Here is a 23,442-nt window from a genome sequence, read left to right as displayed (position 1 = left end):
TGGATACTGATAGCTTAAACAGAGTTTGGCACCAGCTGCACGCTCGTCAGTTCTTCCCCAGGTTCTCTTGTGACTGGCCGTGAAGATTGAGGATTTGTGCCCGGAAGGGCAGCATGAGCTATCGCAATAATTGCATGCTAGCAGATGATCATGCTCATCTTCACACCCACCGTCATGCCCCTCCGGCGTACGCATCCTTCCATCTCTCGATCTCAAAGCGGTCCGACACAAGGAGGGGTGCTAAAGATTGCTTGGACGGCATCTCTTTGAAGCGAGCCCGTTGTGGAGCGCACAGCGAATCAGCATCGTGTCGCCTAAGTTGACCCGAGAGCGACAACAGCTCGCATGGCAAGGCGTTTGCTAGCAGCGTACCGCAGCGTCCTGACACAGCTCGTGCGCGTGCCACACAGTAGTAAGCGGCTGTTCTACCGAAGCTCTCAGGGCTGCCACGCTCTGCGGCGCCACATCGCAAGATGCCGTCTTGTTCCGGACGCCCACAGGAACCGGAGAAACATGCAGCTGAGAAGGCGTCTTCAGCAGGATCCCAAGGCTCGATAATAATACGATGCGCCGGCTGTGTGGTAGTGTCCCGCGATTGTCAGTATGTCCATGCATCGGGCTGTCCGCGACCAGGTGGGTGGGTCAAGTTTGCCGAAAGCACATATGAAGTGACCACTTCATCTTCACCACGATGAGTGCGCTATTGGTGGGCTCGCGGACGAACAAGTGAGGCTTCGGTGATGGTCGGTCGCACACCATCGCAGGACGCCGATGGACATCCCGCGACGTCTCAAGCGAATGGCGTCCAGGATATCCTCAACAGCTGATTCCTCTCCACGTCCAGCACATAGCAATCCAGTGGATGGAACTCCGGAGACAGCCTCCGGAGGGATGACATTATCGCACACGCGTATGATAGCGCTGGATGGATGTGGAGGAGGTTGAGATAAGGTGCGGTTCGGCGAGAGCATCCATTAGATCCGGCTTGCATGTGTTCTTTGTATAGCACAGAGATGAGCGGGTTTCGTTTTGTGTGTGTGTGTGTGTGTGTGTGTGTGTGTGTGTGTGTGTGCATGCGGATTGGTGGTGGATGATGGACGCGAAGAGTGGAGAAGATTGTTGTCGCCTGAGGCAATCTCGCTTGTTTGGGCTAGCGTATGTTTATTTTCAACCACACATCATTCTCATACCAAAGCACTGATTGTGCAAGGCATTGTGTTGAGTTGTACTCGAGCTCGGCATGTCTCAAAGCCGCCCTGGATCTGTTGTTTTGGCATATCGCGGTTTCTTGCTGTGGATTGTTGAAGTAATGAAGGTAACGGAACATGAAGATGACTCCCGCTGACCAGCCTCCAAGCAAAGTATGTTGCCGCCGCTGTATTTGTCGACATGACTTCTAGACGGCTTCTGAACGAACGCATACCTACATAGCCGCGCTGTACCCTCGAATGCATCAGTCGGACCTCGCTAGGCATTCAACTTTGTCACCAGCCCTCGTTCCAAGGGTCAAGGTCTTCACTCCATCGCCGGCAACAGCCGAAGAACTGCCCTCACTGAGCTTCTGGCGTCCTAAGACTTTTGTCGCACAGCTGGAATCCCCACCAAGTTCAGCAGGATCGACCACTAATTTCATTCACTTTGCTCCGTCCCTCCATCAATATTTTGCACACTCTGTCACCATACTCACGACCTTTGCTTGTCATTATGCTGGTCAGCAGCCCGCACAGGCCAGGACCGCAAGCACAAAACCGTCCAACTTTGCCATGCGCGACCTTCTCCCCTTCTTCCCAGCTCCTCTTGTGAGTTTCTACCCTCGCCCTACCTTTTGGAGACAACTTGCTAATTCTCTCCAGTGCCTTTTGGCTTAGATCAAGTCAGTATACCCATCATTATGCTCGACTACCTCCAACTAACGACTTTGCAGGTGTAGTATCTGTTCTTTTCAGTTTAGTCTCTGAAACGAGTCTATGGACTCATTCAAGATTATTCTTATTTTTGGCACTAGCCCCGAGGCCGCTGAGCTTGCTCATGTCTCGGTGGCACAGTGTCCCTGGTATTGCACTGCCTCTAGGTGACGCGACACTTTTTCATCAATTCTGCGCCATGTGCGCAGACCTGGAGAAGAAGCTGTTGAGGAGATTGATTGAGATGGCGGAAGCGAGAACGTTGGTGGGCGACGGTGACATACTCTACTTGAGACATCAAGTGCAGACCTGCGGAAGGTGCTGATGATGCCGGCCTGTAGAGAAGGAAAGAGTTGTTGATAGTTGTGGCCACAGACCATGGGTATGTACATACTTCGAGATCATGCCAATTTAACGACCTCGATACACGCTTCCCTAGATACCACCTACACACGTACATAGTATCGAGGCATACAGCTCACTTGCCGTCATGCCTTCCGCGAGACCTGATCCTTTCACGACAAGCTCAAACGCAGCAAGCCACCCTGCAAGCAGATCTCTGCGCGCACAACCCTCACAACAAAGCCTGTCCTCGAACGCAAGTGCCGCTTCCACGCGCACCCGACAACAACGCGAGCTCTTTGCACCCGCACTATCGAGACGACCAACGAGTCGCACGACACCTCGAGTAGCCGATGAAGTGCTAGCAGACTCAGATGAGGAGAATCAAGAGAGGGAGCCGATAGTACACAGACCGCGACAGGCTTTGCGGAGGGTCAGACATAGATCGCCGGAGGGTAGACTCGCAAGAGCGCGGCCGAAACAACAGGTAGAAGAGGCGGATATTGTGAATAGAGATGCTACTGGCAACTTTCTTATGAAGGCGCCGCACGGCAGCAAGACGCCGGAGTGGGAGGAGACGGCGGAAGAGCATGAAGCGAACAACATGAGTATGCGCAGTCAGCTTGGGCAACAGCACACCGAAGACTGACAGGTTTGACAGAGCACATGGACGCATACTATGCCAATGTCGCACGGAAGTACTTCGCGTCAGGCGCGCATCTGGGAATGAGGACGGGCAGACAGAGTGAGCCAGGTAAGCTGTTCAGGCTGTGGATTTATTGAAGCACGCGCTCACGATCACAGACTTTGAACGCGATGTGGGAGACATGATGTTCTACCTCAAGGACGAAGTGATGCGAAAACTGGACAATGAGCGCTGGCTGTATGAGCCTGTTGATCGACTTCAGCCTCCTCTGTCGTGATACATTGGCGACAAGTCATGCGAATGAAGACTCTGAACGACTACAACCATATGACTACAACCTTGTGCTGAACTACAACCACATGCTAGCCAGTAGTGAGCCTGCTGCACCCTACGAGAGGCGTTCAAAGTCAACGCCATGGACATGCTCGTCTCATGCTGTCCGCCTCATCTCACTCGATCACTCCAAGATCTCGAACAATTCGCCGGCAAGAAGACCGACATGGATATGAGACATTGGGAACTCGCATTACTCAGGTACCAAAACCACTCGGAGAGAGGTCCGCCTCCAGATGTGGAACCTTTCATCACAGAATGCGACTCTATTTGGTCTATCCCCATCATGCTGCCATCTGCCCAACATCACAACTCATGTTCACGTCTGAACTGTATCACAATGCACCCCACCAACCCATGCGGTGCTCCCATATCCTTCACGCACAGCAGTGGCGCCACCCAGAAGCTCGGCTCGCAGTGTTGTGCAGAAACGAAGGCCGGTCCGGTTCGCTCGCCGAAAGCACTAATTCGAATGGCGTTGGTTTCAGCCCGTGCAAAACGGTTGCAACCGTTCTTGATCGTGTTGGTTCTTGCTGAAGTCAAAGATGGTGGCGATGAAGTCAAAGAGTCTGGTTCGTACGTATGTACCGATATATCAAGCTTCGCTACGAGAATTGGATGAGGCCTATCGCGGTACCGGAAAGCCAGAAGTTATTATGCTGAGACATCACTTTCCGTGCTGTCGGATGGAGTTAGCTTGAAGTGTACGGAACTCCCTGGCTCCACTGGCTTTGTTCGATTGAGAAGTCTCCCAAGTCATGCGTTGCAGACACTTTTCTCTCCTCCTTCACAACGCAAATACTGCAAATGCCAGATGCTGGATCCGAAACGCATGTCTCTACCAACAACGCCACTTCGCACGCAAGGCCTTGTCGTCTACACTTCTACGACATGGGGCCAAAACCTCGGTGCCTGAAACATATGCCAGCACACAACTCACCCTCATCCCCCATCGCATCATGCACAGCAGTCACAGGGTACCTCACGGCAAGTGTCAGGTTCGCTTCGACGACTATGCATATGCCTCGCAGCATATTATGCCAGTATCCGCAGTAGCCAGTGAGTGATGGAGACAGTTCTGCATGCTGCATGTGTGATGCATGCATATGCAGCGCCTCCACGCTTTATCCCACAGGCGTTGCTGCAGTGGTGTGAGATGGACAGCATTTGTAGGTTTCGATACATGGAAGTACCCTGGCGCGGCATCGCGGAGTTGTGTAGATTGAGTTTCACGACGAGGACGAGCTATCATACCGCCGTGTACCGCCACGCCAAGAGGGCGCGCGCTTGAGTGATCCTTGTGGTGTTCTCCGAGAAGGTTTGAGGGCTTTTGTTCTGTCGGCTTCAAAGAATCTGAGGCTGCTGGGATCGCTTGGCGAGAAAGTGATGAAGTGCAATGACTTGCAGCCTGCTCGCATTGTGATATATACATACATGGTCTCTACATTCGCAGCCCCATGTCGATGCATAGTACGCATAGTAGCACGACTTGCCGCCATGGCGTAACTTGTGTCTGTCGTGCTAGCCATCTTTTCCCAACAGACGCTGTCAAATGTCAGACCATGAATGATCAGGAATACACATCTCGTCATCATCGTAACGACCTGGAACTTGTGATCAGAAGGCTCGTCCCGGAGGAATGGCAGGCCTGTCGCAGAGTAGAGGAGGTAAGCCGGCTATTTAAGCCTAACGCAGGCAACGCGATGCTTCCGATGTGTCCACGGCGCAACGTATATCGACAGCGCTGCACGATGAGTGGTCACGCCCAGAGCCGGCAGAAGATGCGTGCGATCTTATAGCTCGGAAGCTAATGCAGTCTTTGGTGCGGTGGAGTGTACCCATTGCGTAGGTTTGGTTCGGTTTGGAGGCAAGGGCTGCCTGAAGCGAACGAAGCCTCAGACATGAACAACAAGACTTTTGATGTGGTATGACAGCGCTATGATCGGAGAGTCGAACAAGCGCCTGTGCTATGTGTACTGTGTGGTGGATCTTTGCGCGGCAGCACGTCGCCGAATCCATACGGGCTCTTGGCCGGGTGCGGTGCACGGTTGGCAGGACCGAGACTCAAGCTTCGTCGTGTGGTAAAGTTTGCGGGAGCACTAAGTCTACATATGTAGCTGGCATGCTTTATGGTGGATACTAGCTCCACACGGCTGCGACAGCCTACAGGGTGTTTTTGCGCTGTTACCCAGCCGTTACTGCGGATTCGGATTAGAAGCGCTGGAAGCTGGGCACTGCTTCGCCCTCGCTACCTCCGCTGCTCTTTTTCGCCGTCGTGCTCCTTCGCCTATCGCCGCACCAGCACCACCAGCACCACCAGCACTCTGCATACCATACCATCGACGACTGCACTGCGACTGCCCTCACCCCCCTCCCATCCCCATCCGCTCTCCACCCCTCCATCAGCCAGCACCACCGCCGCGGAGCCAGCCAGCATCATCGCGACTGGGCACAAAGCTTCGCTGGGGAAGAGCTCGCCACGGGTGGTTTCAGCTGACCGCCGTTGCCGCCGGACGTCGTCCACCGCCATCGACACAAACACAGCATCACCCACAGGAAACATCGGATCCGTCTGATGTGCGATTGCGATACAGCCTAAAGAGCAGGATCGGTTGGGCGCGTCAACATCAGCATCATGTACAACGCGCATCGCGGCATGCCCCCAGGGCCGCAGCAGCCCGGCAGCCGTCTGGCGGAGCTGCTGGACCAGGTGCGCGCCGAGTTCGAGGCGCAAGCTGGTCGGTCCACCGAGCATGAGCACCAATGTGAGTTGCACCAACGACAGCCGGGGTCAGCCAGCCGAGATGAGACACCAAACGAGCGAAAGCCGTGTTTGCGCTGCATGCAGATATCAGAGCGTGAGAGAAGAGAACCTATCTGCCACAGCCATCTCCACTCTGCCCTGCCCTGGCCCCATCATCATGTCGAACTATCAGATGCTGAGGAACAGAGCGCTAACGAACGACTGTGGTATATAGTGCATGCTCAGATTCAGGAAATGGAGCTTGTGCGGACCAAGATCTACCAGCTGGAAACCACGCAGATTGCCATGAAGAGCAAGTATGTATTGCGACTTTAGGTGATGAAATAGGCACAAGCTTATACCCGACAGGTACGAAGAGGAGATCGCCCGACTTCGCCACGAACTGGAGCAGCGAGGTGGCCCATCTGGAAGCGGACACTCCGCTGCTCAACCACCACAACCACCAGCCATTGGTCATGGGCCAGCGAACTTGTTCCAAGGAATCATGGCAGGTGGGCAAGGCGGTCCTGGACTCGCACCTCCACCACAAGAGCAACAAGGTCAGCCGGGTATGCCTGGTCATATGCAAGGCCAAGGTCCACCGGGCCTCAATCAACCTCCAGGTCAACCACACAACCCATTCGCATATGGCCAACCACAGGCAGGACCAAGCCTCAATGGCTACGGCCCACAGCAGCCACCTCAGCCGACCGCTAGTCCCGGCGGTAACAAGCCTCGCCTTGGTGGCCCTCCTGGTCTCCGTGGTCCAGCCACTCCACAGCAAATTCCAGCGAATGCCTACCCGGGTAGTCCCCAAGTAGCACGACCTACTCCACCACCAAATCCAAACGCACAGATCGCGTCCGACTTCCAATACACTCCAGCACAGCTAGAGAACATTGGCAATCAACTGTCTGAGTACGATCCAGACAAGCTCCCACCACACCTCAAGCGTACAGGCGACGACTGGCACGCTGTTTTCAACCCTACTGTCCGACGTAGATTGGACGTCGACTTGGTGCACAACTTGGCGCATCAGAGCGTGGTCTGCTGTGTGAGGTTCAGCCAGGATGGACGTTTCGTTGCAACCGGATGCAACCGATCCGCTCAGATCTTCGATGTCAACTCCGGCAAGCAGGTCTGCCACCTCCAAGACAACAGCACCAGTTCCGAGGGCGACCTCTACATCCGCAGCGTCTGCTTCAGCCCAGACGGCCGCTCTCTCGCCACTGGCGCAGAAGACAAGATTATTCGAGTCTGGGACATCCAACAGAAGGTCATCCGACACCAATTCTCTGGCCACGATCAAGACATCTACTCACTTGACTTCGCGTCAGATGGGCGATACATCGCCTCCGGTTCCGGCGACAGGACCATCCGTCTTTGGGATCTCCATGACAGCCAGTGTGTGCTCACACTCCAGATTGAGGATGGCGTCACCACTGTCGCCATGTCACCAAACGGTCGCTTTGTGGCTGCCGGAAGCTTGGACAAGAGCGTGCGCATCTGGGACACCCAGACTGGTGTGCTCGTCGAGCGCACTGAGGGCGAACAAGGTCATAAGGACAGTGTCTACTCCGTTGCTTTCAGCCCAACAGGCGAGCACCTCGTTTCTGGATCGCTGGATAAGACGATTCGCATGTGGCGACTCAACCCTCGACAGACATACGCCATTCCTGGCGGCCCACCACCACAACCCAAGCAGGGCGAGTGCATCCGCACTTTTGATGGTCACAAAGACTTCGTGCTTAGTGTCGCTCTAACACCAGATGGTCACTGGGTCATGTCTGGTTCTAAGGACCGAGGAGTGCAATTTTGGGATCCCGAGACGGGCCACGCTCAGCTTATGTTGCAAGGACACAAGAACTCTGGTAAGTCTCATTCAAGCATTATGGTCTTGACTCTCACTAACGAATTTGCAGTTATCTCAGTTGCGCCATCGCCGATGGGTCACCTCTTCGCCACTGGTTCCGGCGACATGAAGGCCAGGATCTGGAGATATCAGCCTTACACCGGATAAAGTCCCTCCGCTGATTTTCCACTTGGGACGGTGGGCCGTCCCCTTCTGATTGGGTGACGTGCCTCTGAAAGCCTGGCAACGGCATGCTTCGTAAGCAATACTTCGGCGAGCAGCGATTCAGCCATTTCTCGATGCTCTAGGATCATCCCTGTGTCCAGCGCGATCCTGACATGCAAAAGTGGCGTGCAGGGCTATGTTGATGCTGTAGGCGCTGGATGTTGGAGGCAGATCGGGAGGCACATGCGGTCTATCCTAGATCATGTTGCATGGCCTCCCCGAGCCTTGGCGCTGATGAGTTGTCCCTTGGGTGGCAGGCGGAAGAGCAAGGGTGGGGGGATACAGGCGGCATTGTTGTTGACATCCATAGGCAGAAAGTACATGCAATCCTTGAACAACAGGTCGCCTTTCCTAGTGACCCAGTCCTGTTGACCCAAAATGAACAATCGTGGACTCGGTACTACCTACGCAAGAAGCCACTACGAGCGACGGAGTCTCTCGAGTCGCAGAGATCCTCCTACTTCCCCTCTTTACCCTACAGGTACGGCGTGCCCCTGCTCTCTGCCAGCACATTCCTCCACTGGCTGGCGTCGCAAGCAATCTTCGTGGTACGTATACAGCCGTACTATAACGGTGCCGCGTACCGGAAACTTGTGCCAACGGCTAGGCTTCACTGTGTTACCCGTGCTTCTCCTCGTCTTGGTCGGTTCGCTGATGCATGGCATGTTGATTGGGTTTGGGTTAGGAAGATTTCCAGGCGGTACGCCGTTGGCAGCAATTTGCTCTCTTGTAATCGCTGCTGCGTGTCGTAGACCACGTAGTGACGCGGGTCCAGCATATATGGCTGTGAGCTGTGGGGCCAGGTTGAGGTGGAAGATCAAGATAGGGATGGACGGTGCTGCTTTACCAGCAAGGCAGTACATGCGCCTATCGCAGGAGACGAAGCATTTGTGGTTGGAGGGAGAATATGGTGACTGCTCTTCTACTGCTCCATCCCACGGTGTGTATCAGACGGTGGACGCAGAGCACTTTGCGTATCATTCGTTGACCACATTCGAGAAAAAAGGGGTTTGGCCTGCACGTAGAGATGTAAACCGTAATGGCGACGGCAAGCTCCATCGCATCATCTCAAAACTTCGTAGACGTTGTCAATGTAGTCTTCAAACACCCGTCAGCGAGAACCAAGAGCAGAGATCTGACAGGGAGCATGTTACTGGCGTCCCACACGTTTAGCTCGCACACTACCTCAACACTAGCTGCCTGAGGCACCAGTGAGCAAACGAGCAAACCATGCCACCACCAGCGATTGTTCCAGCTGGACTCGGCTCAGTGATACGACCTTCCCGGCATCAGTATGCAATCGGGCCACCTGCTACATCTGGCGTGTTCCGAACCCTCGTATCGTTCTCCTTAAAAGCTCATCTAGCTGGTGTCTCTGGCTACTGCGTCCAAGTTCCGGTACAAGATCTCAGAGGCGCTTTTGATACTTCCTCGCCGAACGCTAACGAAGGAGTTGGTCAAGTCTGCGAGCACCCTCTATCGGTCGTAGCCAAGCAGCGATCAATCGTCGTGAAATGATGGCTCGGGCCATGGTGAATGGGTGGCTGGAAGAGAAGAGTCGTATACATTATGGCCAGCCGATATGGGCATCTCGTTCACGGGCTTCTACTACTGTACCATGAAAATCGCCACGCTATGCAATTCCCGCTTTTTCATGCTGTACATTTCGTTGCGCGGAGAGGTATGAATCTCCCTGCTCCTGCATGGTGCTGTAGTTCCCTCTCATTACTTGGACTCGAAATCACTCGCCTGCAAATTCCTCGTCATGGATGGTAGCTTTACTACCAACCCATCCAGCTCTTTCCGCATTTCTACTTGACAGCCCAGTCGACTCGTTTCTGTCAGACCGAAGGCTAGGTCCAGCATGTCGTTTTCGTCGTCTGAGGGTTCTTCCTGTAGTCGCGTTAGCTCATGTTACCCAGATCCAATGTGATTCCGCCTGTATGTTGGTCAACCTACCATCTTATCATACATCTCATCCCCAGCTACCATGACATGACATGTACTGCACGCACAACTCCCTCCACATGCGCCCTCCATCTCTAGATCGTTTGCTTGAGCGATATCCAGCAGATTGTCTCCGTCTGATACAACAAAGGTGTGTTCGTGGCCCTCCTTGTCGATGAAGGTTACTTTTCTTTCCTCACCAGGCTTGGGAGGCGTGAGGTCGCCATGTTGCCGTGTGGGCGTTGTTGTGAAGGGTCGTGATATGTCATGCGTTCGCGATAGAGGCAATCGAGTCATACGTGATGGGTGCGGCTGCGATGTCCTCGTCCGTAGGAGTTGTTGAGGTTGTGGTGATGATTGGGTGGTGAGATGTCTCTGGTGATGTATGGGCCGCCATTGAGTCCGTGTTTCTCGCGATGCGGTTCGTAGGCAGGATGACATCGTCCGCGAGACTGCTGTGCACTGTATTTGGACCATCGCTGCCGTATGTACGAGATGTGCAAATGATGTGGTTGTCCAAGCTACATGTATGTCTGTGGGGCGAGAAAAGTGATGTCTTTGGTGAGGTAATCAATTTTAGCTGGAATATTCATGGGCACATCCTCGATTCGCGCTATCTCGGGGGTGACGATGGAGCCGCATGCGGGCAGCATCAGGTAATGAATGACACAGCACTTTACCGACATCCTGCTCGTCTTCCACATCAATACTGGTCTCGGCAGGCAGTCGACACGATGGACAGAGACCGCTTCCCCATGACGCCCTCGCGCGAGCCGAATCCGCTGCGACCATACTACATCCCGCCCTCGATTGGCACATCTGCTTCGGCTTCAGCATCACAAACACCGCATGTCGCGAAAGTCAGCCCTCCCAGATCAGGCGCATCGATAGGGAGCAGTGCTCGTGACTTGTTCGAAATCGACATTGACATCAAATCCACGACGAGCGAAGCATGGCAGCACACACGGAGCTTGTTCGACACCCTGGCATGGCGGTATACTTCAGTCCTGTTGGCACAGCCCTTTGATGTGTCCAAAACGATACTGCAGGTCGCCTTGCCACCTTCTTCCGCGACGGCAGCAACACCGCAGAAGAAGAGGAGTCGTGCGTCTAGCAGACAGGGAGGCAGCGTCAGAGGGCGAGGCAAGGACCAACATTACGACGATGAATCAGACGACAGCTACGACAGCGACCGCAGCGACGATATCCCAGACTACTTCACTTCTACTGCACCACGGAGTCGATCACCAAGGAAACGGAGACGAACACCGCCAAGCCAGAATGCATCACCTTCACCGACACCTCGGCCACGGAACAGGAGAGAGCAGGATGATGTGAATGATTACAAGATCATAAACAAAAAGCCAGCCAGTATCATGAATGCCATATCGGCCTTATACAACACGTCTGGCGCCGTCGGGCTATGGCGAGCCAGCAACACCACTTTTCTGTACTCAACACTTCTGCGAACTACAGACTCGTTCGTAAGAAGCTTATTGCTGGCCATACTCGGACTTCCAGATCTGCCCGGTCCAGACCACGGCGGTCTAGCACCTGGATTGAGCTCGCGAGGCGCTGGCTTCAGTGGTATCGACCTTAGTGACAGCCCCAACGCGATAGGGTCGTTGATAGTGGTCGGCCTCGCCAGCTGTATTACCGGTCTGCTTTTGGCGCCGTTGGATCTGGTCCGAACGAGGCTGATAGTAACACCGGTATCTCATCCACCAAGAGGTCTGCTATCGAACCTCAAGTGCCTACCTTCCTTGGTGGCATCATCAGACCTATGGCTGCCAACGGCTCTGTTCCACTCAATACCCAACATCTTCTCGGCTGCTTCTCCACTCTTCCTGAGGCGACAGATGCGACTAGCTCCAGAAACGACACCGGGTCTTTGGTCGCTTGCGGCATTCACGACCTCGCTCAGCGAGCTGTTCATCCGACTACCACTGGAGACCGTGGTGCGAAGAGCACAAGTCAACGCAATAAAGAAGGCACAGTCAGATGTACCGCTTGTCATCGATCCTGCGCCTTACACCGGTGTCTGGGCCACAGTATACGGTATCATGTACCTCGAAGGGGAGACGACAACGACAGCCGCCAACGGAATGCTTCGGACACGAAGAGGTCAAGGCGCTGCAGGTCTCGTCCGAGGCTGGCGAGTCGGCTTTTGGGGTTTGGCAGGTGTCTGGGGAGCAGGCGCGTTGGGTCCTGGTGACGTGAAGAGCGGTGGGCAATTTTGAGCGCCCTAGTATGTTTCATTGATGATTGCAACAGATGATACCCCTTTCCTTCCGATGACAGATTATCTAGCATAAGGCGTTGTGTCACCTGCAGATCGAACTCAGCTCAAGTACCGGCGTCAACATTTGTTATCGCACGGGACATATATCAGCCACTATCATCACCAGCTCGTCCTTGCATACCTCTAAGGGCGACGTCTTTGCGACTTGAGACATTAGCGGTGTATCGATTACTGCGCGTCCTCGGTAAGTTCGGAGCCGAAGACGACCACAAGCTGTGCGTCTTGCGGCGTCCACAAAAGCTCAACTTAATCAGCTTCGACAGGGCTCCGTCCCAGAAATGGAAGTCACGTCGTTCACTATGGGCCTCGTGGCCTGTACGAGTGCTCGATGAATCAGCATGCAAAGAGTACCTACCACGCAATTGTGCAACCCACGGAATGCCGGACCATTGCCCGACAAATTCGCCGGAAGAGCCACCGTGTGCATTCTCGTGTCAGACAACGACGTTTGATGGGACTCATTCGCCTTATAGGGCGGAAGGAGCAATAGACGTCTTCGTCCACGTTCGCTGAGCGCTCCATGCAGCCAACACACTTCAAATGAGCATTTGATGCTGACTTCTGTCCGACACTACAAGCACTTCCACTGGCTGCGACTCACTACTTCAGCCTGACCAATCCAAAGAGAACCTAGATACCAACAGCGGAAAAGGATGTTGTAGGCTGCCGCAGGACCATTTTCGACCTCGTGAATTACCAACACCCTTAGAGGCATGCGGCGACCGGCCGCTGTTCAGCTGCTATTTGCGCATGCGCCGCCCAATCACGGCCTGCATACGACCACGACGCTGCTCCAGCTAGCATAAGCGATGTAGCACAGATCTGTCTACTCTTGGCAAGCGCGAGCTCACATGCTGAGGTATAGCACTTTGAGCATCATACCAAGCAATGTTCCAAGAGCTTACAGTAGATAAGACTCGGCGTATACGACCTCTCAACATCATCTATTCCCTTTTCCACCGATACTGACAACATGGGTGTCACCGAGCTTGCTGCCTGCAGACTGTGCCACCACAGAAAGGTCAAGGTAGGATACAGTCCTGGGCATAGATTTTACAATCCCTGTTCTTCCACCTTTCCTCATTAGGAAGGATGTATCCACTGCTTGGCGTAGCTCACCACCTGGTGTGTCCTCCATTGTTGGCTATTACTGCCTCGCAGCGCTCTCGCATACTCTTGCATATACGTTGTATATCCTCAGGTGTGAGCTTGGCCCATTCTTGATAGTGAGATTGAAGGTAGCAACACCTTCTGAGATGGACATGGACAGCCGGAAGGGGTTAGCGTAAATACAGGGGTTGTAAAAACTATACCCAGGACTGTACTATCGACTCGGGCATGCAACGATGTTTACTGATCTTTGTTCAGTGCGACAAGAGTAGACCTGGGTGTCGACGCTGCGTGCGGTATGGCCAACCGTGTCCTCGATACCAGAAGCCTACCAAAACTATCTTCTTCGCCTACGAGCCCAGCTATCGTCCTTCACCGCCAAACTCTGTCGTCACACGGAAGACGACATACACAGAAGAAAGATCTGCCCTGGAAACTGTTCAGCATACCACAGAGCGTGATACCAGCCCAAACTCCCAGGCGACCTACGAAGTCCAAGAACAACATGTACCCGACATCACCTGGCCCAACAACGGCTGCGACAGCGACAACATGTCCCTCTACACGCCAGTCTCACCCCGAGATCTATATCGCCAACAGTTCCTCATGCACCTGCTACACATGCACTCCAAAGGTGACAGCATAGCCCTCTTCCACAACTCGGGTCTGAGCGACATGCCCAACATCGAAATCTCCTCGCCCGCAGTGCAGGCGGCCCTCGACACCCTCTGCTACGTTGGTCTCGGCACAGCCTACCAAGACCGCAACCTCCTCTCCGAAGCCCGCATCCGCTACAGCTCCGCCATCAAGCTCCTCAGCCTTGAACTCAACGTTGCGCCCAAGAAGACGAGGTTCAGAGCTGCTGTGTCGTCTATGATGATCCTCCGACTCCGCGAGTTATTTGATACGCTCGCCCACAGCACCAAGAATGATCGCGGCTGGCATTTGCATCTCCACGCGGTGCAGCAGTATATGAAAGCTTGCGGACCTGAAGATTTGTTGAAGACGGAGTATGATTGGAAGCTGTTTCAGACTGTGAGGTTCTGCTCGTTGTATTTGGATATTGCGAGAAGGCGGGCGAGTATGTTTGAACGCCCGGAATGGAGGGCGCTGACGAGGGTGAGGGCGAAGATTGATCCTGGGGTGGCGCTTTACGATTTGAGGGCGCGGGTGCCGAGGCTGTTGGCCAGGGCTGATGCGGTGATGGAGAGTACGACGCTGGGGGAGGGGGAGGTGAGGGGGTTGTTGGGGGGTCTTTATCGGGATCAATTGCAGCTGAGGGGTGATTTTCAGGATTGGATGGAGACGTTTGGGAAGGGATATGAGACACGACTTCTACCTCGCGACAGCAACCTCAGCACCACTACTTCGGATCCTTTCGATACATACTACCACTTCAAATCCGTCAGCCACGCCTCCCAATGCACGACGTATTGGATGCTGTCCCTCACACTCGACTCCTCGATCCTCCGCCTCCTGGACCGATACCCTTCCTTCCCATCCCCCCACACCTCCGCCACCCTCTCCACAGAAGCCTACACAACCGCCCTCAACCTCTACCGCGCCTCCTACTGGTGCTGCCAACCTGAAGTGGCCCAAAGTCCCTACGTCGGGACATTTCACCTCGAGTTCGCACGGGCTTACTTTGAGCGTGCTGGCTATTGGGAGGAGGTCGAGCAGTGTGAGAGGATGATGGAGTCGGTGAAACTTTCCTTTGCGTTACAGGGGGACGAGGCGGGGAGAGTTGAGAGTTTGCTCGCGGCGTTGAGTCAGAAGGCTGCGGCGGATAGGTTTTCGAGGGGCGTGTTGACGGCGAGTGGGGTTAGGGAGTGTCAGGAGAAGATTTTTCGGAGGGGGGAGTGAATGTTCAACCTGAGTGAACAGATACTGGCATATGATGTAAAGAACTTTGTTATCTGAAATTTACTTGGGGATCGCCCCGACAACACATAAGATACAGTCAGCAAGCTACTCTTTTCCACACCACTACATGCGCATACCACCTTCGACTATAGACGACTCGAGAGGATGGACTTTTGACGCCCCGCGACCAAGCACGCGACGTACCGTCCAATGCCACTTGTGAGCTTCGGTCTCGCAGTGATCTGTAAGCGATATTGACACACTTCATGCAAGAGCCACAAGCCAACAGCGCTTCGCAGCACTCTACGGGATCGGCGCAGCGCTCGTCAGCCAGATGGCTACCAAAAGGCGTAGCGCCTCGATTGCAGAGGAGGGCAAGCGTGAGGATAAGTAAAAGCTGGAAGGGTTGAGGCTTGGGATAGACAAGCATGTGAAAATGGTCAGACGTTAGAGTGGCTCGGGTCATGTGAAGCTCGTTACAAGATTCACGCAGTGCTTTCATGATCTCTTGAATCTGCAGCACGACTTCTGCACCAGTCTGGCCCTGTGCGCCACTTCACTACGTCCCCTTCTTCTGATCGTCGAACATTTCAATCCACTTCTTCACAACCCTGATCTCCCAGTGGTGAGCTTCCCTGATAAACGAAGGTTCCGCTTCGACGTCCAGAATCCCATAACTATCCCAGTGGTGTCCTCCACCCGTGATCAGCAGCTGCGGATGCAAATACGCATCCGTCGCATTCCTCGTGAACCTTTTCGGCGCACTGTCCGCATGATAACACAACGGCAACCACACATCCTGCTCTCCATCAATATGCGCCAGGCGATCTGCGATCACGCTGTTGCCACCGAATTTGTTGTATGCGTCCAAATCGGGGGTGGATGGGATCTTGTTGTGTGTGCCTGCTGGGAACGCCCATGTGCACCATTGTTGCTGGTACGCTGGTGTTACGATACGGGATAGGAGGGAGGGCTGGGTGCTGTTCTGGCGTGCAGCGAGATAGGCTCCTTGCTCGGTACATGTGCTGTAGAGATATGAGCGGCCTGCGTTGTTGGCGCTACTGCCGATGTAGGAGGTTGTGTTGGGGGTTATGGCGTAGCAGTCGATGATTGTTTGGTTGGCTTCGCAGGTGGCGGGCGTGAGGTAGGATTTGATGTAGTTTGCGTAGTTGCCTAGGTTCGTCCAGGTTTCGTTGCGGGTGTATGGCGCGAGGGTGTAGTCGGTTGAAGTGATGTTTTCGGGTGCGTTGGCGTTTGTGATGTTGGTGCAGAACAGGAAGATATCGTCCGAGCTGTAAGCTGGGTGCCAGTTTAGTTCTTGCCAGGTTGACGTGGGATAGTTACCAGGATTGCCCAGAGGATAGGCGATTGCTTGGGCGAAGTCGAGATTGGTGAGGTCTTGGAGGCCGAAGATGGACTTCATGTGTGCAATGTGAGCTACGTTACCACTTTCGAAGACTTCGTCAATCTTGTCGACGATGGCGTTGAGGCTGCCAATGCAATCTTGAGGACCGAACTTTTGGTATGGGTCAAACCAGGTCTCGGCACCCAAAGTTGCTAATGAAGTGCCACTTGATGCGATGCCACCCCATAGAGTTCCTGGGTACGTCTTCAGAGAGAACGCGGTCTGAGCACCGGCCAAACTGCCACCGTACAGAATCCAGGGTGTATCCGCTGGGCTTAAGCTGCCATTGACGCCAGGGAAGACGGCATGTTTGGCGAAGTACTCATTGTCCGCAATCGTTTGATCGGTAGTCAAGAAACGCAGCTCATCCGTGGTAGATGAGTTGTACGGGTAACTCTCGCCATAGTAGCGATTCTCAAGGATGATGCCGAGGCCGTTGGTGGCATTCATCCGGATCTGGATGATGCCGGTTTCCAAGTTCGAGAAGCGGCTCTCGCCACTGGTCTCGCCTCCGATGTAGAGGAAGACTGGCCCTCCTGCCTGGTAGTAGGTGTCGTCGAAGAAGTAGCGTTGCTTGAAGGTTGCGTTGGTGTGTGGTTCGTACTTGCAGTCGTTGTGAAATTGGGCATGATCAATCTGTATGGCGTTAGAATGCGCTTGTCTTGTGTTACTGCAGCTGTGGAAGTATCTTACTGGTTGGTCGATTGTGTGAGCTGCATATGTGCTGGGTCTTGCCTGTCGTGATTCAAGCCGAGAAGGTGTGCTGTCGGATGTGCCATAAGCACCAGCAATGTGCAGCAGAGCTGCTGCTAGCTGTGACTTTTGCATGGCCGGCGTCAGTCTACAATGTGAATACATACAGAGATGATCGTTGAGAGTTGCGAAGTGAAGTTGAGTTCGATTCTCTACATGGTTCAACCTGGGCAGGCAGCCGCACACGATCCGACCAGCCATTCGATAACGCTTCCTTCGGTGTCGTAATGTTGCACTGGAAAGACGAGATAGGCCACAAGCTAAGACCGAAGAAGCATGTAGCGACACTGGCGGTGGAGGATCGTCACATTGAAGTGGGGTATGGCGGATGAAGTCGCATCGTGTGGTTCGCATACCATGATAAAGCACTAGAGCCAAGGTATAGATGCTTGCTGGGGTATGCTTGTCGTGCTTATTTGTATGAAAATTTCTCTTGGCGATGAAGATGTCTGCAGGCATTCATGAGTGACTGATTGTGCTCGTCGTGACATTGCATGTCAAGTCTCGCTTCGTGCTCTCTTCAAGCCATAGCGCACAAGTCTCGGTCGCGATTGCTGGTTACTTCCAGCTAAGTGGCATTCCTACGATGTTTGCAACATCGAAAAGGTACGTCCAGCCTGATAGCATTCATATGCAGCCTCAAATATGAGCTCCTATAGTTCTCGGGTCCTGTGGTGCAGCGGCAAGCACATCTGGCAATTGTGAGTTGAGGCCAATGTGCCACACGTTTATATCGCTTGGGCGTGGACGGTTCGGTGCCTCAACGAAAAAGCTCCTGCGAACAGAAGACTTACGTTCGATTCGTAGCGGGACCGAGTCTTTTTGTGCGCAAGAAGGTGATCGCCAGAGCGTGGGAAATGTCCTTAGGTATGGCGGAGCAACGCTGGCAGACTCATTCCATGTCCTGGCATCCTCCCTGCAAAATTGATGTCCTTCGTGCTCTTGTTCGTTGTGGCGTTTGCCGTCAAAGTCGTCCTCCTTCAGCCCAGCCTGGCAGCCTCCAGCTCATCATCAAATATGGACAGATCCTCTGGTAGCAGCTTCGGCTTGACCCGCTCATCTTTGAGCATACGCGCATCTTTTCTGACATCCTCTCCCTCAACCGCGAGTCGTGCCTTTGGCTCCTTCGCCTCGATCACGTAGTGGTTGTCGCAGTGTGGGCAGAACTCGTCTTGCTCATCGTACTCGGTCATGTCCTTCCTGAAGCACTTCTTGCACTTCTTACACGCGAAGACCATCTCCATAGCCTGCTTCAGACCATGGTCTTGCGTCTCGGCATGGCACTCGGCGCAGTCGAACCACTGTTTGCAGCAGGGAGATCGGATCGAGACTTGGGCGTTGAGAACGTGTTTACTTTGAGAGGTTAGTACAATGTGCAGTAGTCACAACTGCCGAACGATACATACCACATCTTGGCTATGTCTTTACAAGAGTGGCTGCTGCGCTATGGTATCGACAGTCCCAGATGTTGTTTGTGTCTTCACGCTCGTGCTTGCCGCCGAAATTAAGACGCGCCTTCCGGGGGGGAAACATGCAAGGGTCCAGTTGCCGACGGCCGAGTGCTGTGAAACGTTGATCCGGAAGGCGCTCTTCACACAACGTGACGCGGCGTGGCTTTCGCTCTCGTATGAAAGTCTAAGCCTCCGTTCTCAGGCACACAACAACAACCCCTACACGACCAGTGAATACGAGAGAGGCAAAAGGAGTCCCACCTACAAATCACTGCAGCACACAGCCCGTCGCAACTGCCAGCCGATCGCCCTTTCCCCACGACTTCCACAACCGCTGCAACGAACGCCAGGGACTGTGCGGAATGACGGCCTCGTAGGTTTGAGGCCTGTCGGCATGAATGTCCAACTTTCTCTACATCGACTGCCATAGCAATAACACGACGCGCGCATGGACAGCAGTGAATGGAGAGGGACTGGGAAGAGCAATGTCTGGGCCTTGAGGACACGAACTTTACGGCTGCCTATATTGTTACCAATACACACCTCCGATGCTGCAATAGAGGAGTAACATCAATATGGCACAGAATCGAGATGGGCCGGATACCACATCTTTGAGACCACTTTCGGCACTGCGATCGCAGTTCGAGAGCCTAGGGAAGGACGATGCCGCACCTCCGTCGCCCGTCGGGCAGAAGCCAGCATGGCTCAGCGCACAAAATACAGGAGCGAGACCGAAGACTGCTGGAGGAGAAAGCAGTGCAGTCGGGACGGGATCGAGTACCGCTGGGGCTCCTGTGGTACCGACGACACCGATCGCACCGACAGCACGAAAGTTGAAGCCAGGCCCGCCTCCACCACGACCCTCTTCTATCATGTTCAATACACCACACCCGCACTCTCCGCCTTTGGTCACAGTGGACTCCCCTCGATCACCGCAGAAGACATTCTCGATCGATATGCGCTCGTCCACATCCCTTGGCAGCACTCCGGTCCAACCTCTAACACCACAACGAACGTCAGAATCGCCCAAGTCTCACTCGCGGAATATCAGTAGGGCTGCTACTCCCGCGCTGGAAGCTCGAGCAGCTGCGTTCTTGCAATCTGCAGATTCACCTGTCGCCAAAGATGCGCCTCAACTCCCGGCACCGAATTTCAATTTAAAGCAGGAGCCTAAGAAAGAAGCGCCGTCGATCAATCGAGCTGCGAAGCCGAGAGTCCCTACAAAACCACTTGTCTTGGCCAAAAAGCCCAGCAACCTCGCTGCCCCGGAGGCTGAGGCACACTTGTCTGATCGGAGCATTTCACCTTTTAGTACGCCACCCAGTAGCGAGGGCAGCTCGCCCGATGGCAGGAAGGGTCTACCAATACCGAAGCAGCCTCCTCAAAAGTCGACGACTGCTGCTCCTGTGACGCAGAGACCTCGTAACGATTCTGATGCCTCTTGGGCACAACGACTTCGTGGCGATTCTGATGCGTCCTTTGCTAGCCGTGCGCGTGGTGAATCCGATGCATCATTTGTGGAGTCGTCTTCACTACCGGACAGCTGGACCTCAGCGCCGACTCATCCTGCAGTCGCAGCGAACAAAGATCCGCGCGCTAATGGCTTCACGCGATCGCCAACAATGCCTGCGCGGTATCGATCAATCCAGGGTCGACAAGCTCCAAGCACTGAAGACCTACAAGAAGATAGGCCGAGGCTGCCAGTGAGACCTGAATTGCAGACTCGTCGTCACAGCCCTCCCAAAGCTCGCTCGGGCAGGGCCAGTCCAAGCAAGCTCTCCAATGTGCTGGCAACGAGGAAGTCGTCTGATGGGCTACGGCGACCATTTGCTGCCGCCGAGGCAGAGAGTGTGCCCCGGATCCCAGCCATAAAGACTGCGCACAAATCGGCTCTATCGCAAGGCTTTGGCGGCGTAGCAATACCTTCTTCTGCGCCCGCGGTACAAGCTGCGCCCAGGTCAATGTTGACACAAGATTTACAAAGAGCGAAGCCTCCATCCACAGCTCCGGCGATACCTGCACCACGTAGATCCATGGACTCTCGACGTCCTCCGCCGCCACCGCCCACGGCTACAGCTTCCGCGATTACCACGCATGATGGAGCTGGACATTCGCGTGACGACCAAGAGGATATTGCCCCGTACGGCTTGAATAGTGATCAAGTGGCAGGTCCACAAGACTTCCCGGATGCGACGCAAGCAAATCGACGAGCACCGAAGTTCAAAGTCAGGCCTTGGCAGATCCCAACCGAATATGACACGAGGCTATTCGCGATCTGCGGCGAGTATCTATGCACGAGTGGATACATCACGAAAGCCTGGAATATACGGACTGGCGCGCAGCTTCTGCAACTGGAGAACCAAAAGGAGAATGTCAAAGTCACTTCCATCGTTTTCAAGCCCTCACCTGAAATAGAAGACGAAGGCAAACGGATGTGGCTCGGAACCAATTCTGGTGACATACACGAAGTCGACATACCGTCTGAGCGTATCGTGAAGACAAAGACCAATGCGCACCCAAGACGAGAAGTGATTTGCATGTTCCGCTATGCTTCCGAACTCTGGACTATGGACGATGGAGGCGACCTGTACGTATGGCGGCCAGATCATAAGGGTATGCCGAGTCTGGACTCACAGACCCACAATTGGCGCGTCCCAAAGAACCAAAGCTATGCGATTGCCACCGGCAGGCAGCTTTGGATAGCACAAGGCAGGGACATCAGGGTGTACTACCCTAGTGTCCAGTCAGATACGGACTTTCAAGTGCTAAAGAGTCCTCTCAATCAGCCATCCGCCGGTGAAATAACCTGCGGTGCCACCTTGGATGGCAAACAGGAGCTCATCTACTTCGGCCATTCTGACGGGAAGGTGAGCGTGTACAATCGCAAGAACTACACATGCCAAGCAGTTGTCAACGTCAGCCTGTATAAGATAAGTTCTCTTACAGGTGTCGGTGACTACCTCTGGGCAGGCTATAGCACGGGAATGGCCTATGTATACGACACTTCTACAAGTCCATGGACTGTGAAGAAGGACTGGAAGGCCCACGAGAAGCCTATTCTTGGAATTCAGGCGGATCCCTCGGCCATGTGGAAGATGGGCCGTCTCAATGTTGTCACATTGGGGACTGATCAGCTTCTGAGGATCTGGGACGGTATGCTGCAGGACGACTGGGTTGAAAGCCAGATGCACAGTCGCGATTCAGAATTCTGCACCTTCAGGGAGATGACTGCGGCGGTACTGACATGGAATGCTGGAGCTTCGAAGCCCTCGCATCTCGGCCACAGTCATGACGACAATGAGTTCCTCCGCGAGTTCATGACGTATCGCGAGGCACCCGACATCTTCGTATTCGGGTTCCAAGAGCTCGTCGACCTTGAAGACAAGAAGGTCACCGCCAAATCGCTGTTCAAGAGCAAGAAGAAAGATCCTGCTGACCAGGAGCATATGTCGCGCCAATACCGAGCATGGCGAGACCATCTTGCGAAGAGTCTCGACGACCACATGCCAAACAGCGAGACGTACACCCTGTTACACACTGCGAGTATGGTAGGACTGTTCACCTGCATCTTCGTCAGAGCTTCCATCCGTCCACGTATACGACATGTGCACACCTCGGAGGTCAAGCGAGGCATGGGTGGCCACCACGGCAACAAGGGAGCTCTGATCTTGCGCATGGTCATGGATGACAGCAGTCTGTGCTTCATCAACTGCCATCTTGCTGCAGGACAGACCCACACAATGCATCGTAACAACGACATCGCGGAAATACTGGAAGCTAACGCGCTGCCGCCGTATCCACTCGACCAAAGCGAAGCAGACCATGGCGATGTCTTCGCTGGCGGTGGCGATGGCAGCATGATAATGGATCATGAGATATGTGTTTTGAACGGTGATCTTAATTACCGGATCGATACGATGGGGAGAGACGCGGTGATCAAGCAGGTCCAACAAGGTAACCTTGCGAAACTGCTCGAGCGTGACCAGCTGCTACTGAGCAGAAAGAAGAATCCCGGATTCCGCTTACGAGCGTTCCAGGAGTCTCAGATCACGTTCGCGCCGACCTACAAATACAACGTACATACTGACGATTATGACACATCGGAGAAGAAAAGGGCGCCGGCATGGTGTGATCGGATACTCTATCGCGGGCTTGGTAAGGTCAAGCTCGAGGACTACCAGAGGTGGGATCAGTTGAGGATATCCGATCATCGTCCTGTGAGTGGAAGGCTACGACTGCGCATCAAGACTGTTGATCAGGACAAGAGGGACGTTGTGTGGGAGAAGTGTGGGAAGGAGTTTGAAGGCGTGAGCCAGCGCATTGCTCGCGCTGCACAGTAAGTGTCGATGGTCTGGAGATGCGATGATCAGTGCTAACATGCTTGACAGACTCGAATACCTCACCAATATCCTGGGCATGTCTCCTAAAGAAGCCGCTACAGCACTACAGGGCACAGTATCGTAGCCTACTACATGTATCACAGCAATCATGAAGTCGTCCTTGATGTCTAGCGCGTGATGATGGTGCACAACCTAATCTTCGAAGTCTAACGATCTGCAAGATTGA

The 23,442-nt window shown here is 54.0% G+C and overlaps 8 protein-coding genes across 8 annotated transcripts; 5 read left to right on the top strand and 3 right to left on the bottom strand.

Moving 5' to 3' along the window:
* Nucleotides 1–2,394: 2,394 nt before the first annotated feature.
* On the top strand, nucleotides 2,395–3,169 carry CLAFUR5_07412 (uncharacterized protein; the record flags this gene model as incomplete). Its single annotated transcript, XM_047906560.1, has 3 exons — nucleotides 2,395–2,854; nucleotides 2,908–3,000; nucleotides 3,051–3,169. The coding sequence occupies 3 exons, from the start codon at nucleotides 2,395–2,397 to the stop codon at nucleotides 3,167–3,169; spliced, it is 672 nt and encodes a 223-aa protein (XP_047763013.1).
* A 2,691-nt stretch (nucleotides 3,170–5,860) lies between these two features.
* CLAFUR5_07411 (Transcriptional repressor rco-1) lies at nucleotides 5,861–7,988 on the top strand (the record flags this gene model as incomplete). The annotated part of the gene is made up of 4 exons (XM_047906559.1): nucleotides 5,861–5,990; nucleotides 6,204–6,285; nucleotides 6,338–7,839; nucleotides 7,891–7,988. The coding sequence occupies 4 exons, from the start codon at nucleotides 5,861–5,863 to the stop codon at nucleotides 7,986–7,988; spliced, it is 1,812 nt and encodes a 603-aa protein (XP_047763012.1).
* A 1,782-nt stretch (nucleotides 7,989–9,770) lies between these two features.
* CLAFUR5_07410 (Adrenodoxin, mitochondrial) lies at nucleotides 9,771–10,469 on the bottom strand (the record flags this gene model as incomplete). The annotated part of the gene is made up of 2 exons (XM_047906558.1): nucleotides 9,771–9,938; nucleotides 10,005–10,469. The coding sequence occupies 2 exons, from the start codon at nucleotides 10,467–10,469 to the stop codon at nucleotides 9,771–9,773; spliced, it is 633 nt and encodes a 210-aa protein (XP_047762809.1).
* A 257-nt stretch (nucleotides 10,470–10,726) lies between these two features.
* Nucleotides 10,727–12,232, top strand: CLAFUR5_07409 (Mitochondrial fusion and transport protein UGO1; the record flags this gene model as incomplete). The annotated part of the gene is made up of 1 exon (XM_047906557.1): nucleotides 10,727–12,232. One exon carries the CDS (start codon nucleotides 10,727–10,729, stop codon nucleotides 12,230–12,232), a length of 1,506 nt encoding a protein of 501 aa, XP_047763095.1.
* Nucleotides 12,233–13,956: 1,724 nt separating this feature from the next.
* On the top strand, nucleotides 13,957–15,267 carry CLAFUR5_07408 (uncharacterized protein; the record flags this gene model as incomplete). The annotated part of the gene is made up of 1 exon (XM_047906556.1): nucleotides 13,957–15,267. The coding sequence occupies one exon, from the start codon at nucleotides 13,957–13,959 to the stop codon at nucleotides 15,265–15,267; it is 1,311 nt and encodes a 436-aa protein (XP_047763096.1).
* A 559-nt stretch (nucleotides 15,268–15,826) lies between these two features.
* On the bottom strand, nucleotides 15,827–17,884 carry CLAFUR5_07407 (putative extracellular serine carboxypeptidase; the record flags this gene model as incomplete). The annotated part of the gene is made up of 2 exons (XM_047906555.1): nucleotides 15,827–17,308; nucleotides 17,366–17,884. The coding sequence occupies 2 exons, from the start codon at nucleotides 17,882–17,884 to the stop codon at nucleotides 15,827–15,829; spliced, it is 2,001 nt and encodes a 666-aa protein (XP_047763407.1).
* A 521-nt stretch (nucleotides 17,885–18,405) lies between these two features.
* On the bottom strand, nucleotides 18,406–18,836 carry CLAFUR5_07406 (uncharacterized protein; the record flags this gene model as incomplete). Its single annotated transcript, XM_047906554.1, has 2 exons — nucleotides 18,406–18,778; nucleotides 18,832–18,836. 2 exons carry the CDS (start codon nucleotides 18,834–18,836, stop codon nucleotides 18,406–18,408), a joined length of 378 nt encoding a protein of 125 aa, XP_047763562.1.
* Nucleotides 18,837–19,451: 615 nt separating this feature from the next.
* On the top strand, nucleotides 19,452–23,340 carry CLAFUR5_07405 (putative inositol polyphosphate 5-phosphatase; the record flags this gene model as incomplete). The annotated part of the gene is made up of 2 exons (XM_047906553.1): nucleotides 19,452–23,212; nucleotides 23,265–23,340. 2 exons carry the CDS (start codon nucleotides 19,452–19,454, stop codon nucleotides 23,338–23,340), a joined length of 3,837 nt encoding a protein of 1,278 aa, XP_047763563.1.
* Between the last annotated feature and the right edge of the window lie 102 nt (nucleotides 23,341–23,442).

The sequence above is a fragment of the Fulvia fulva genome, chromosome 6, assembly GCF_020509005.1.
Source record: "Fulvia fulva chromosome 6, complete sequence".
NCBI lineage: Eukaryota > Fungi > Ascomycota > Dothideomycetes > Mycosphaerellales > Mycosphaerellaceae > Fulvia > Fulvia fulva.
This window is presented reverse-complemented; position numbering and strand designations above follow the sequence as displayed.